General features: G+C 41.8%; 1 protein-coding gene across 3 annotated transcripts in view; it reads left to right on the top strand.

Moving 5' to 3' along the window:
- Nucleotides 1-16,029, top strand: part of MYO16 (myosin XVI) — a 517,433-nt gene that overhangs the window by 156,152 nt on the left and 345,252 nt on the right. For all 3 annotated transcript variants that reach the window (XM_061435364.1, XM_061435363.1, XM_061435362.1), the window contains exons 3-4: nucleotides 2,074-2,144; nucleotides 8,918-9,061. In XM_061435364.1, coding sequence (XP_061291348.1) covers nucleotides 2,074-2,144; nucleotides 8,918-9,061 — 215 coding nt within the window. The remainder of the gene's footprint in view (nucleotides 1-2,073; nucleotides 2,145-8,917; nucleotides 9,062-16,029) is intronic.

A 16,029-nucleotide genomic window follows, 5' to 3' on the forward strand; every position in this document is an offset into this window, starting at 1 on the left:
TAGAGAGAAGTCCGTTCACTTACCCAATGGGGCTCAGTCTCAAATGGGTCAAACCGCAAGGCCAGTGTATCACTGATTTATATAATGTATAGTTCACCACATGTGTGCATGGTGGGTTCTTTGTAGAAATATAATAGCATTTTACTAACATTTTAACTAGTAACATATAATCTTCCTCATTATTGGTGGTGTGATCACACCAGTACAAGTTCTTTGTTGTAAAGACCATAAAGCACCAAGGAGGTTTCAGCCAGTTCAAGATGAATAATTTCATTTGTTAAGCAATAATTATTAGGGTAAAAGTGCTATTTTCATTCTGAGAAAACTATTGGTAAATATAGTTAAGGAACTTTCTGTTTTCATGAACACACTTTCTAAAATTAAGCGTGGGAAGTATATGAGGGAGTAAGACATGCATGCACTTACTACATGTATGTGCAGAAGAAGACTGAGAAAGGCAGCAAGGGAGCCCGTTGACATACAGCCGGGAAACAGGCTGGTTCACAGCAGCTCAGAGATGGGAAGAGAAGCCAAAGCCTCACCTTGCTGGACTGTCCTGTAGAGGGCAGACAAGGGAGGTACCTGTGTCTGCAAATGGATGAGCCATTGATGCCAGGTTACAACTCATCCTGTAAGACCTATACCTTTGTCACCAACCTCCCACATTAGGAGAATCTAGGTTACAAAAAGAGTTAAATGATTAAAGAAAGAACATCATCAAGGCAAAGCTGTTGGGTGAATGAATAGTGTAGACATGCTTCTGTGGAGACACTTCTTTGTGGAAGAGGGCTGGGACGACCAAGCTGTGAGGTCAAGGAGCCAGGCCAAGTATCACTGTTGGTCTGAGAGCAGGAATGCATCCGGCTTTCCCGAGGAGAGAGACTTGGACAAGGGATGCTCCCATTTCAGGAGAGGCTGTTTGGAGACTGCACTGGGCTGGGTGTGGGTTTGTCACATCTGTGGGGCTGGCATGCCTCCTCTTCATCCCTCGTGCAAGTGTCACGGAAGAGATAGTCTGGGAGAAAAAGCGGTGTGAGAGGAGCTGTGTCCGTCCTCTGTGATGTGCAGTTAAAGTTGGGGAAGGTGGTAACAAACCAGAGACTGGAACACAGTCAAGACTTGGGGTGACAGGTATGTCAAGTGGGGTGACAAGGACAGTGTCTGTGTTCTAATAACATTAACAAGTTACAGAGAAAGGTAGTGGAGAGACAGTTTGCTCTAGAAAGTATGAGTTTGAATCTTAGTCATTTTTGTACAGTTCTGTATAATAACAAACTCGAAGAACTGTTGCTTTAGTTATCTATTTGTGGACAAAACGTGAATGGCTCTTCATGAAAACGACGATACTGCTGTTAACAGTGGGAACTGGAATAGTGTCTTGGGGAATGGATGGGCCTCTTGGAGCCCACAGAGTGTCACAGAAGATACATTAACAACACAGCCTATCTCCCAAGGCCTGTTGCATTCCATGCCCTACCCGGCCCACCTCTGCTGTTCAAATGGAAAAATGGGTCACTTTCCAGCTGTGCTGTTATCCTGATGAGTGGCATCTATTTTGAGCTGTCTGACATTGCTAATTTAGCTACAAATGGCTTTGGGAGAATGATGGAAGTGGGGCCAAGGGGTAATTGCATGAAGGAAAGCTTAATGTGCAAAGTGTCAGCTTTTATTGTTTTAAGCCAATGAGTCCTAATGAGTTTAAAAAAATAAGAGTGAGCTAAAGCATACATGAGCTGAGTGAAGTGATTCCCTTCTTTTTGCTTATTTCTCCTTGATCTATGATAGAAGCTTAAGCCAGGCATTTTGAAATAATAAATTGTAAGAGTGTGGTCCCCTTTGGGAATAGTTTGTGGGGCTGAAATAGGTGATGATGTTGGCAAACCAAGAAATGGGTTTCAATGTGAAGAGAAATGCTGCCAAGGTTAAATCCCCAAAATAATGTTGGACGGCAATTCGTGCATCTTCTTTGGCTTTCATGGCTGTTTGGGATTTAGACACAAATGAAACGCTGCCCCTTCTGGTTCACAGTGTGGAACAAAGACGTGCTGTAACTCCCCTCTCTCATTCTTCCAGTGCTGCGACTCCTGAAGGAGGGGGCCGACCCCCACATGCCTGTGTCCTCCGGAGGGTCCCTGCTCCATCTGGTAAGAGCTGTGATGCCCGGGTGGGAGTGGGTGACACGCTGTGGAAGGGGAACCAACTGTGGACTCCAAACTCCGTAGCGGAATGCACTGGTAACAGACGACGACCAGTGCAGTGATGTGCTTCAGAGGAACAGGCCTGAATAGTGACACGCTGATGCTTGTTAATTACTCGTAATGTAGTTTGTAAATTGTTGTTGTTTAGCTGCTTAGTCGTGTCTGATTCTTTTGCAACCCAGGGACAGAGGAGCCGGGTGGGCTGCAGTCCATGCGATTACTCAGGCAAGAATAGTGGAGTGAGTTGCCGTTTGTTCCTCCAGGGGGTCTTCCTGATCCAGGGATCGAACCTATGTCTTCTGTTGTCTACTGAATTGGCTGGAGGATTCTTTACTCCTGAACCACCAAGGAAGCTCATCTTTCTCTCTTTCTCTCCCTCTCTCTGTCAATAGTGAGTTAGTGAAAGTTGCTCAGTCGTGTCTGACTCTTTGCGACCCCATCCATGGACTATACAGTCCATGGACTTCTCCAGGCCAGAATACCGAAGTGGGTAGCCTTTCCCTTCTCCAGGGATCTTCCCAACCCAGGGTGAGATATATATATATATATATAATACAAGGCTAAATTGAACGGTTTTGAATGATAAAATATATGGCCCAGAGAACCGTATTGTTGGTCAGAAATAGGAAGACACAGCTTCTTTACCATTGAGCCAGCTGATCTTTAGTGAATGGAGTTTGCATATCTGCATTAAAGAAGATCCTTTTGAACATGAATTGTATTCAACAAATAAGCAGAATAATGTTGTATCAATTGTAGAGCATTAGGCAGCCCTCCTTTCTTTTATTTACTTTCTTATCCCATTGAGTGTTTACAATTCTCTGCTCATGGCCTGGATAATATAAATGTGAATAAAACTTTACTACCTTCTTGTGGAAACAAGCAGGGAACGATTAAGTGAATAAACAAGTAAATAACCACATAAACAAATAAATACAGCCGTTTCACATGCAAGAAATTTTTGCTGTTTCAGTTAAGGGCAAAACTTAAGTAAAGGGAGATGTCAATAGTTGTTCAGTTTAGTGGTCTTTAGGACAAGCGTAAGACATGATTTTGAAAAAATGCCCAGATTAATATAAAAGCCTAATTTATAATTGTGTACCAATATTTTAAAAATACTGTATTTCTTCACTTAGAACAAACCATGTTAAGGGAGGTCACGCATCGATCAGATGGAAGCTCTCTAACCTGGGGCTGGATCTGAGCCTGGTTGCCTCCTAGAGTCACCTGGCAGCTGTAAGATGCCAACATCGACCTTCTGGTGACAGCCCAGCCTGGAGATTCTGACTTCACTTTTCTGGGGTGTCTATTGAACTTTGGGGTGGTGCAGAACTCCCCCAGGTGATTCTAATTTATGGGCAAGGTTGAGAACCACTGCCAGCAAGAGAAACCTGTGTCTGGGGGGCACCCAGGGTGCAGGCAGTCATACTACACACGCAGCAGAGTAGAATGGTAACTCAGAATCTGGGTGGACAACACAGCTGAAGAATGTAAGCCATTTCTCTCCAGCACAGATTGAGATGGAAAGAGATTTCTAGAGCGTTTTGGCCGTGAAGTCTCTGTTTTATCCTTAGAAAGCCGCCTCGCTCCAGCATCGACGGAGATGGAGAGGGTTCTAGGGTGTTCTGGCTGTGAAGTCTCTGTTTTATCCTCACATCATTACCTGGCTTACATGACATTTCCAAGGAGCCATGTGGCCCATTAGTTCTGGGCCCCAGGTTTGGCTGTAACAAGCGGTCTTAGACTAAGGACTTCCTGGAGATAAGATTCTCTTCTTGGTCAGTATCACTGGCATCCTTACCAAGAGGTCCAGCAGTCTGCATATTCTCGAGGATACCACCCTGGCCCTGCCTTCTTTTCTTGGGGGCACTGACCCCTCCCTCTGTGTCCCCCTTCAGAAGGTGAGCAGGAGGGAAGTAAGTCACGTGCCAGCTGCTTTGTCGTTTTTCCCCTCTGTGTGATCACATGGGGTCCATGTACCCTTTCCATTGAGCTTCAGGAGACTTCTAAGCTCACAGAGCCTCGTTTTTTTTTTCCCATCTGTGAGTTGGGGATGTTATACAAGCTGATACTTTCAAAGTATTTACTATGATGAACAGGACTTCAAAGCATGAATTGTGTTGATCAAATGACTTTCAAACCATAAAGTGATTTTGATATGTTAGATATTAATCAATACTTGCCTTGCATTGTAGTATTTATGATGTATTTTCATCTCGTTTGACTTTTTTTATATTCATAGTAGATCTGTGGGGGTGGGCCTAGGCTTATGTACTTTAGTAGGTAAGCAGCTGAGGAACACAGTTAAACTCACACAGCAGAAATTAGTACCAGAGCTTAAGCTCTGACCTTCTATCTATAAATACTGTAGTCTTTCCACAGAAGGTTCCCAGCAATACCTGGATTAAGTTTTCAGAGAATGCATATTCCATTGGACTAGTGGCAGATAGTTATTTTCTTTGGAAAAAAATCATGTCGATTCATTGTTGACAGCCCATCCATGTCTACAAATGATGAAATTTTGTTCTTTTCATGGCTAAGTAATATTCCCCTGTGTTCATGGCCCACGTCTTCTTTGTCTGTTTCTCTGTTACTGGACATTTAGTTTATCTCCATGTCCTGGCTGTTGTAAATGGTGCTGCCGTGAACATCGGGACGTGTATGTCTTTTTGAATTATGGCTTTCTCTGCGTATATATCCAAGAATGAGATTGCTGGATCACATGGTAGTTCTATTTTTAGCTTTCTAAGGGACTTCCATTTCTCCATTGTGTCTATATCAATTTGCATTCCCAAAAGTAGTGCAAGAGATAAGAATGTAATGTATTTTTACTCTCTGTGCGTGTGTGTACGTGTGTGTGTTTGACAGATGGAGAGAAAGAAGCAGAGGAGGATGACCACTTCTTCATATACACATGCTGTGTCCAACTTTATTGAGCACATAGAACTCCATCCTGTCCATCAGCAAAGCAGCAGTTGCTTTCTTGACCTTTGAAATACGGCCGGGATGCTGCCGTCTCTCCTTACCTGGATAAACAGTCTTCCCCTAAACCACCCTCTCCCCTGGGCCTGCAGCTTCCTCGCACACTTCCATGGCCCCATCTGTGTCCAGCCTGCATTCTGTGTCCCCCACAGCAGCCAGGCTGGGTCACTCCTCTGTCAAAATGTCCCAGCGACTTCCCTTCCCGCTCAGGGAAGACCCCGAGCCCCGCCGATGGCCACGCGGGATGAGCCTACACTCCGTGCCCACAGGTCCAGGGATCTCTGCTGCCCCTCCTGATCCTTTAACGGGCCCACCAACCCCAGCCTCCCGTGCTCTCGCTGTTACTCCACTTTCCGATGAAATCCACATGGCTCCCTCCTCTGCTTGCTTCGCGTCTCTGCTCAAAAATCATCTACCGAAAACACTCTCCCAGGGCTTGTCCCCAAGGACATGGTAACTGACCCCCACCGGACCACAATCAGCTCAAGTTTATGTGGTTGTTTGTCTCCTTTCTTATCACACAGTTGCCACCAAACAGATTATAGGCTCAGGGTGATTATGTTCTGTTTACCAGACTGTCGGCTGGCTCGGACTTGGCCAGTTTCATCACATCTGTAGCCTCACGGGAGGCCTGGCACTCAGAGGTGCTCAGTCGATTTGTTGGGGAGCCACATTAACCCCTTAATTGCTTAATTAATTAATGTGATGCTGTGATAGATATTACGAGTTAAGATGCAAGCAGTCTTATTTAGAATGGAATTTTCAGAAAGACAGAGAAATAAACTGATCACAGCAGACCTGCATGAGGGATAAGCAGGCGATAAGAAAGAGGAAAATGATGACATCACTTGGCCACCTTCAGAGGTCAGTTCTGAAGCCTCCTCTGCCCTTCTGGTCAGACTTACTCTTTTATCCAAGGTCTCATCACACATGGTCCTTGCTTCTGCTATAAATCTTGTCATAACGGATTGTAATGAGTGGAGAACGTGGCTTTTCTCTCTGCTAGAGTAAATTTTCAAAAGCTGTGACGTCTTAGATACGTTTGTATCCTTAGCCTGTGATGCATGGTAGGTACTCAGTGCATCCTAAAGGGATAAATGGGCGGATGAAGGGATGGGTGGATGGATGGATGAACTCTAAGAATATAGGGATCTTTGCCTAATGAGACGGCCCAGGGAACAGAGTAAAAAGATTCAGAAATGGTAGAGTTGGAAGAAAGAAGAAATGAGAAGATGAAGGTGATGAGGTGAACAGGAAGCACTCATTTAGCTCTGAATCCAGTGCAAATGCTCTGCATCTTTGTACTGTTAGACTTTGGTTGTCAGGCTAAGATGAAGAGGCTTTGAAGCTGGAATACATGTAAGAAAACCTCCTGACGGCTGCAGGAACGTGGGCTCAGCACCGAACCTCCTTTTCCGGGGGTTACTGAGTAAATAAAAACAAATAAAAAATTGCAGGTTGCCAGAGAGACAAAATTACAGGGTTTCAAAATGCCTTAGGTACCGAAAAAGGCAATTTCGCCCTTGAAAATGTCAAGCGTGAGCAGCTCTGTGTTCGCCCCACCTCTTGGGTATCCTGCATTATGAGTCCTGATGCTTTATCAGCACCAACGTGCTAATTATATATTCTTAGATCAACATCTTTGAGAAAAAGACATCGCATGCTTGTGCAGGGCATCAGGAAAAAGCTGTGGAAGTTGCTAAGCTTTTCCAGTTTCATTTATTTAACTCCATTTATTCACTGAGTATCTGAGTCTAAGTGAGATTTCTGGAAGACCTCTGTTAGAAATGCCCAGTAACTGTGAAGTTGGAGAAGAATAATTCCATATGTGTTAAAGGTGGATAATTGATGCATGTTGAGGGCTTAGTTGCTTCTGTCGTGTCTGACTCTTTGCAACCCTATAGACTGTGGCCCGCCAGGCTCCTCTGTCCATGGGATTCTCCAGGCAAGAATACTGGACCCACATCTCTCTCCTGGGACTCCTACATTTCAGGCAGATTCTTTACCGCTAAGCCACGGGGGAAGCCCTGGATAATCGATACACAGGTTTTAATATTTTTCATCGTATGCAGTCTTTAGTTTTATCACATTTTAGTAAGCTTTCAGTAAGTCTGAATTTGCCTATTTATATTCAGTAATTCATGAATCAAATCTCTGGCAGGTGTCAGCTACTATCAGAGGAAAAGTAATGAAAACAAGTAACAATCTTTTCCACCCCAGGGATTTAGTCTCTTGAGGGCAGTATAGAAAAAACTCAGACTTAACTCTTTGGAAGGAAAGGTGCTATGTATGGAGTTAAAAACAGAGTCACAAAGGGCTTTGCTGAAATGCTGTCTGGAGTTTTATTAATAAGTTCAGATTTTAATGTATAAACTGTTGAGAAGGAGCTCTTGGTTCTAAGGAAACACCCTTGACTGGAGTATGAAATGCGGATTCTTTTGATCCTGTGCTATGACAGCAGAGGTCCATAGCAGTGGAATTCCAAGTGGCTCAGTGGTAAAGAATCCGCCTGCTGATGCAGGAGATACAAGAAATTTGGGTTCAATCCCTGGGTTGGGAAGATCCCCTGGAGAAGGACATAGCAACCCACTGCAGTATTCTTGCCTGGGAAATCCCATGTACAGAGGAGCCTGGTGGGCTACAGTCCATACAATTGCAAAGAGTCAGACACGACTGAGTGACTGAGCACACACATAAGCATAATGGAAACAAGCTGCAACAGATTCGCAAATATGCTCAGGGCATATTGTTAAATGTCAAAAACAGGTTAGGGAATAGTACATTTTCTAGACTCGAGACAGATAGATGGAGGAGGGGGAGAATCTTTTTCAACAGCAGAGAAAATCTTGAAGAGTAGATAAGAAATTTTTATCAGTGACCCAAATGGGAGAGGAGGCAGAATCTCCTTTTTCTTTTTAACTCTTTCTGTTTACATATTGCTTGAACATTAAAGCATGTATGTTTCTATACAGTAAAAGAAAATAATGCAAAAATACTGTGAACTGTGTTTTTATTAGAAGCTTAAATTCCAAGTGTTTTAATCACTTTCCTGCTCTGCTCAGTCGCTCAATCTTGTCCAACTATTTGGGATCCCAGGGACTGTAGCCCACCAGGCTCCTCTGGTTCACAGGATTTCCCAAGCAAGAATACTGGAGTGGGTTGCCATCTCTTTCTCCAGGGGATCTTCCTAACCCAGGGATTGAACCTGTGTCTCCTGCATTGGCAGGTGGGTTCTTTACCGCTGAGCCACCAGGGAAGCTTAAAAATTAGGCTGTCTTCTAATTGCTAATTTTAAAGGTAATTAAATAATGACAAAACCAGAAATTTATCCTGTAGTCCCCATTTCCAATGTTGTCAGTCTATTGGGTTATCAGTCAGTCAGTTTGAAGTTTTCCTACAACTCACTGATACTCCATTCATTTATTTAGTCATTTTTCTCTCTGTTTTATGTCATATAGTTTTTACTGCCTTTAAGTCACTAATCTTGTCTTCTATAATACCTAGTCTGTTTTTCCTTTCTACTGTCCATAGATGCGGTTTTCCTTTCTTATATAAGCTTCTTTCCTTGTAAGTTAGTACAAAAGGGGAGCAAATTCCTCACCAGTTGAGCTCCACCTCCCAGCTTCCATAATTGGCACTAAAGTTTTCTGTATGTAGAAAAGAAATTTGGAATAGGAGTAAGCCTATCATGGTTTATTGCAATAGTATAATTTCTTTTCTTTCTTTCTTTTTTTTAGTGTGCTCGGTATGATAATGTCTTCATCGCAGAGATCCTGATTGACAGAGGGGCCAATGTCAACCACCAGGATGAAGACTTCTGGACACCGATGCACATTGCCTGTGCGTGTGACAACCCTGACGTTGTCCTGCTGCTTATATTAGTAAGTAAAGCGATCCAGTTTGTTACCATTTGAAGAGATTTGATGGCATAGAGAAGTCTAGATACTTACCTAAGTATCCAGATGTAGAAAAGTCTACATACTTAACTAATACTCTTTGATAGTATGTGATACTTCAGTTGAGAAAAAATACGTGTGTTTATGTCAGCACTTATTTGCCTGGAATTACAAGATAATTAGGAGACTGAGGTTGTGGGTCACTGTATAGTTAGGAAAGCCATTTGTGTAGATATACCAAACTGAACTCCTCTCACCTTTTTCTTGGAAATTGTATGCCTTGATACCTCACAAGTCAGAGCTAACTAGTTTGATGATTATTGTCTTCTCTCTCAATTCATTTTCCTAATGTTCAGCCAAACCGGGCATATGATAGTAAGGATATACGGCTTATATTGAATCTTCTTCTCATGTTAAAATCTAGCAAAAAGGTGCCTACAACATTTGTGTTTCCAGGAAAGTGAAAACTTTAAGTATAAAATCACTGGAATTATTTTGCTGTCATTGTCTTCAGTTATAGCTCAGATGTAGACATGGGTCCTTACACATACTGTAATTACTTTAGAATTGGAATCCTTTCTGATTGGTTTATCTCTAACAAAGATTTTAAGAAATTATGCAGGATTGTTAGAATGCATACTAGAATATAAGAGTAAGAATGAATGATTTTGCTCTTTTGCTTTATTGATAAAAATTATACAGTTCCTTAGTGATTTTCTATTATGTACCTGGCTTTTTACAGAAGCCCTCAAGATTTTACATGCAAGCAAATCGGTACTCAAAGATATTAAGCAAGTTGCCATAGTCCAGAAAACAAGGTGTAGATTTGAACCCAAGATTGTTGTCCAAAGTTGATCCTTTTTCCCGTGGGTCTTGGTGCCTGCTCTAACCAATTGCCGCACGCTTGATGGCTAAATATAAACGAACCATATTGTCCTACATTTTGGAGACCAGAAGTCTAACATCAAGATGCTGGCAACACTGTAAGCACTGCCTCTGTGAGCTCTAGGGAAGAATTCTTCCGTGGGTTCCCCTAGCTTCCAGAGACCCCTTAGAGTCCTGGGTGTTCTTTGTTTAGAGATGCCCCACTCTCATCTCTGGCTCTGTTATCACAGGACCTTCGTTCCTATGTGTCTGCATCCAAATACCCCTTTATAAAGACACCAGTCATAGGGTTTAGTGTCTACCTTAACGCGATACAGCCTCATCTCACTTTGATCTGCAAAGACCTTATTTCCATATAAGATCTGTCACAGATTTTAGGGTTAGGACTTGAAGATATCCTTTTAGAAAACACAATCCTGCCACACTGTTTTCTTCTCCCTTTTTATGATCATAAGCAGAAGCATTTTAGGATGAAGACTATGACTGGAGATGTCCTTAATCTTGTAAGAGGTTTAATTTGGCCTAGTTTTGTCTAATTTGTCCCTCAAGAATTTATATATATATATTTTTGTTTTTATAGTAGAAGTGTATGTCACTGGGAATGTGTTCCTTTCAAATCCTGGAATGTGGTGGCTATAATAAATGAATTAAAAAAGATAAAGGAAATAAGAACTGTTTAGCTTGAAACAGAATCATTTGGAGGGCTCGGACTCTACAGGAAAACACACAGTAAGGCACTTCGCTCATTGGTAAGAACAAGTCTTCATTTTACAGAAACTTAGCCTAAGAGGAACTGCACTGCAAGTCAGCATAAAGACCATGGGGTTTGCTTAGTTGCTTATTATTATAGGGACAATTTTTCAGAAGAGAACCATATGACCTTTCAAGTGACATTATGAAATCATCAACTGTGAACTGTTTAGAATTCTCTGAACTCATAGAAGAGCAGGCTAACTTTTCAGAAATCATTTATTCCTCACTTTCCCATGCTTATTTGTATGTTTTGGATGTGAGGCAGGTGGCACTTTGCTTCCCAGATCAAGGGTCGAACTCACGCCCTCTGCATTAGGAGCATGGCGTCCCAACCACTAGACTGCCAGGAACAGTCTAATATATATATATATATTTTTTTTTTTTGAAAGTTCAACCACTGGATGACTTGAGTGATGCTGAACTTTAATTTTATAAGAATAAGTTAGAAAGTTAGATTCATAGCTTTTGCTGTTTTCCTATGTTTCAATTTATTTTTTTTCTGAATATTAGTTGAGAGATTCAGTCACTTTTTCAAGCCCCGTCTCCATTTATTTTCTCTGATTGTGATTAGTTACGCTAAACCTTTGCCAGAATAGGCTTTCTATTTCTGTTTCATTCATGCAAAATGCCTATGGTTATTCTGAGAACCCCATATTCATGTGACTGCACTTGAATTCTTAAAATCCTTCTCTCATTTCCTCAATGTATTGCTGGATAAAGACTTTCTTGAGTTCAGAGAGTTTGTCAGCCCTTAGTTCACTGCCTGCCAGGATTTCCTTCCTGCCTTCATTCTGGAATATCTGTTTCTTTCTTCTGATGGAAAAGGGTAGGAGGATCTGACTTCTTTATAGAGTCTGCACTTAGTCCTGGTCTAGGCATCTCATAGGATGCTGACAATTTAAACTTTTACGGACAGCCAGGGGAAGGGCTCGAGAGTGGCAGGGTTTGATTTGAAGGCACAGAAGCTGCAACCACATGCAGAAGACTCCCCTTCAGCATATGGAGGCTGTGGTCTCGAGCAGAAGACTCCCCTTCAGCGTATGGAGGCTGTGGTCTCGAGCAGCATGGCTGCCAGAAATATCACTGATGGACCAGAAGTAGAGAATCACCCTGACCACCCTGAGGGCAGGGATGAAGCATGATTACAACCGGAGCAAGAACTGGTGCCTGTGGTGTCAATATAGAAGGTACACAATAATTATAGAAATAAGTTAGACATACAGTGGCAAATTAGTTAGGTCTTCTGTGTGACTTTTTGCATATCTGAGGAAATATATGTGAGCCTTGTTCTTGTTGAGGTTAAACAGTATCTTCCAAGGAAAACCAAGAAGCTCTGGCACCAATGTCATTTCCCAAATTCTTGCTCAGGAAAAAAATGACAGTCTGAAGAAGTGCTAAATTGTTGTCTTGACTGGGGACACCCCCTTCCTGTCATTGTCAGACTCAGTGATAGCTCCATTTTGATGAGAAGGATTTCTCGACACTCCTTTTGGGGTACTTTTATTTTATTCCCCTATTCTTTGGCATTTTCTCCCACTCGCTGCTACAATCATCAGCACATTAAACGATTTCTTTTAAAATAATACCATAGTGATTTGCTGTTTCCCAGACTTTAAGAAACTTCTCTGTTAGCCAAGAGTAAATTGTAAAAGCTGAAAAGTGGTTAACTCAAACCATCTCTTGAAAATCTTGACTTCATATTTATTTCAACCTGATCATATATATATATATATATAAATAATTATATTGCATACATATCTGGTTTATGGCATGTTTTATTAGTGCATCTATGCCTTGAATGTATACTTGTAAGTGTCAGAATCTGCTCTGTCTCTTGCCTGTGGAGAGAGGAACCATAGACTTTTCTGTGCTGTTTCTTACCATGGTGTCTTAATAGCATTGCTCTGTGTCCACTTCTTTGCTGACATGACTTTGAATAAGAGGGTTGAATTTATCTGAGGCATGCTAGATCTGAATTTTCACATTTAATTTTTTGTTGTGGCCACAGTTGCTAAGCTGCTTTGTCCTGTTAGCAATCCTAAAACTGTGACCAGTCTGTCCACTTTAGCAGCCCATTGCATTTTGAACCATAAGAAACAAATTATTTTTTTATAGTGGAGTTAATCATTTTAAATGGAAAATAATTTTAGTTAAGAACTATAAGATGCTTCTATTGGGGGAAAATGATTACTTGTGCTCCTGAATAGTCATCTCAGATTGTTTTGTCTTGAGGAGGAAAAGCTTTGATTCTTCACTTGTCTTGGATCTGTTTAATAAACCTTACTCTAAAGGGTGTCTATTATACATACTGTCAAGAAATGACTAATAGATAACTGAAGGATAAAGTGTTATTTAATAGTTTTATTTTTCAAGGGATGACAGGGAACGGTGAATTGGTGAACCCTTACTGTTAAATTTTCCCAGGATATCTTGCAGTATATTTTCACTCCCTGAAATCATGAAGTGTAGGAGATACCAGCACATGGATAGTCATTTAGTGAGTGAGACCAATACTGTGCTTGTTTCACTAATAATGAAACAGCAGTGTTTCAGTACGGACATACTATCTTTGTGTCTCTCCAGTAACAGAGGACCGATCCCCTGAAACTGCCCTGTGTGTTTCCCCCACCTTTGGCCTTTGATGTTTGCATGTCTCATGTGAGCGATGTCTCTGCCTGCGGGACATAGTGTGTCGCACACTGTTCAGTGGGCACAGCGGTACCAGGTCCTTTTAACGGGCGCTGCAGGCAGCTGCCGGGACCGAGCAGTTCTGCTGCCACTGAAATAGCAAGTGATGTTTCAAAACACACACTGCCTGCTCCATGCGAGGTGGCCGAAGCCGATGTGTGCTGTGCTCAGTCGCAACCCCATGGACTGTAGCCTGCCAGGCTCCTCTGTCCATGGAATTTTCCAGGCAAGAATACTAAAGTGGATTGCCCTTTTCTCCTCCAGAGATCTTCCTGACCCAGGGATTAAACCTCTGTCTCTTGCATCCTCTGCACTGGCAGGAGGATTCTTCAACACTGTACCGCCTGAAGAGCCTGGCCAAGTTGATAGACCAAAATTAAATCATTCCAAGACTTCATTCATTCATTACTTAGACTATTTCCAGGTTAAATCTTAGTACACTGTTTACTATATTTGTTTAATTATAAATTACCCTTTCCATCACTTTGATCTGTTAAATATTAGAACACAGGGTACCTTGCCATTTCATGACATTTTATTTCTCCCTAGAAAATGAGCTAAAGCCTAACAGTTCATGATACGCCTTGGTTTCCAGTTGGAACTGGGCAGAACATATGAGTATCACTCAACTCTTTATGTAAACAATGACACACACGCCAGAGTTAATATTTTTTTCAGAGGTTGGTCTTGCCTTCAGCTTTTCTGAGAAAATTGAAATTTTCAGGCTTCAATACCTTCAACTTCCTAAAACTGTATTGATTTTTTCCTAAATATACTTCGGCTTTCTTCCACCCTTAGAGAGGCATTTGTTCTCTTTTATAAGCTAATTGCTTCCACATCCTCTTCAGAGTCTATGAGTTGCTCCTTTTACAAAGATTTCTCCACCGTCATTTATGGAGCTTTCATTTCCATAGTCATCCTTGTATCGTTTTCCTTTAACTCCATTCATGCTTATGTTCCAGTGCATACCATTTCTGTCCTTTATCGAGTCCATCTTTGCATGAAAAGTTCCCTTAGTATCTCTAATTTTCTTGAAGAGATCTCTAGTCTTTCCCATTCTATTGTTTTCCTCTATTTCTTTGCATTCATCGCTGAGGAAGGCTTTCTTATCTCTCCTTGCTATTCTTTGGAACTCTGCATTCAAATGGGTTTATCTTTCCTTTTCTCCTTTGCCTTTAGCATCTCCTCTTTTCTCGGATATTTGTAAGGCCTCCTCAGACAGCCATTTTGCTTTTTGCATTTCTTTTCCCTGGGGATGGTCTTGATCCCTGCCTCCTGTACAATGTCACGAACCTCTGTCCATAGATCTTTAGGTGCTCTATCAATCAGATCTAGTCCCTTGAATCTATTTGTCACTTCCACTGTATAATCGTAAGGGATTTGATTTAGGTCATACCTGAATGGTCTAGTGATTTTCCCCACTTTCTTCAATTTAAGTCTGATTTTGGCAATAAGGAGTTCATGATCTGAGCCACAGTCAGCTCCCGGTCTTGTTTTTGCTGACTGTATAGAGCTTCTCCATCTTTGGCTGCAAAGAATATAATCAGTCTGATTTTGGTGTTGACCATCTGGTGATGTCCATGTGTAGAGTCTTCTCTTGTGTTGTTGGAAGAGGGTGTTTGCTGTGACCAGTGCGTTCTCTTAGCAAAGCTCTATTAGCCTTTGCCCTGGTTCATTTTGTATTCTAAGGCCAAATGTGCCTGTTACTCCAGGTATCTCTTGACTTCCTACTTTTGCACGCCAGTCCCCTATAGTGAAAAGGACATCTTTTTTGGGTGTTAGTAGTAGAAGGTCTTGTAAGTCTTCATAGAACCGTTCAACTTCAGCTTTTTCAGCATTACTGGTCAGGGCATAGACTTGGATTACTGTGATATTAAATGGTTTGCCTTGGAAATGAACAGAGATCATTCTGTCATTTTTGAGACTGCATCCAAGTACTGCATTTCAAACTCTTTTGTTGACTATGATGGCTACTCCATTTCTTCTAAGGGATTCTTGCCCACAGTAGTAGATATAATGGTCATCTAAGTTAAATTCACCCATTCCAGTCCATTTTAGTTCACTGACTCCTAAAATGTCAATGTTCACTCTTGCCATCTCCTGTTTTACCACTTCCAATTTACCTTGATTCATGGACATTTAATTCATGGACCTAACATTTAGGTTCCTATGTAATATTGCTCTTTATAGCATTGGACTTTACTTCCATCACCAGTCACATCCACAGTTGGCTGTTGCTTTTGCTTTGACTCCATCTCTTCATTCTTTCTGGAGTTATTTCTCCACTGATCTCCAATAGCATATTGGGCACCTACCGACCTGGGGAGTTCATCTTTCAGTGCCCTATCTTTTTGCCTTTTCATACTGTTCCTGGGGTTCTCAAGGCAAGAATGCTGAAGTGGTTTGCCATTCCCTTCCCCAGCAGGCGACATTTTGTCAGAACTCTCCACCATGGGAATATTTCATGCAAAGATGGGCACAATAAAGTATAGATATGGTATGGACCTAGAAGAATCAAGAAGAGATGGCAAGAATACACAGAAGAACTGTACAAAAAAAGATCTTCATGACCCAGATAATCATGATGGTGTGATCACTCACCTAGAGCCAGACATCCTGGAATGCGA

Source organism: Bos javanicus, chromosome 12, assembly GCF_032452875.1.
Source record: "Bos javanicus breed banteng chromosome 12, ARS-OSU_banteng_1.0, whole genome shotgun sequence".
NCBI classification, from domain to species: Eukaryota; Metazoa; Chordata; class Mammalia; order Artiodactyla; family Bovidae; genus Bos; species Bos javanicus.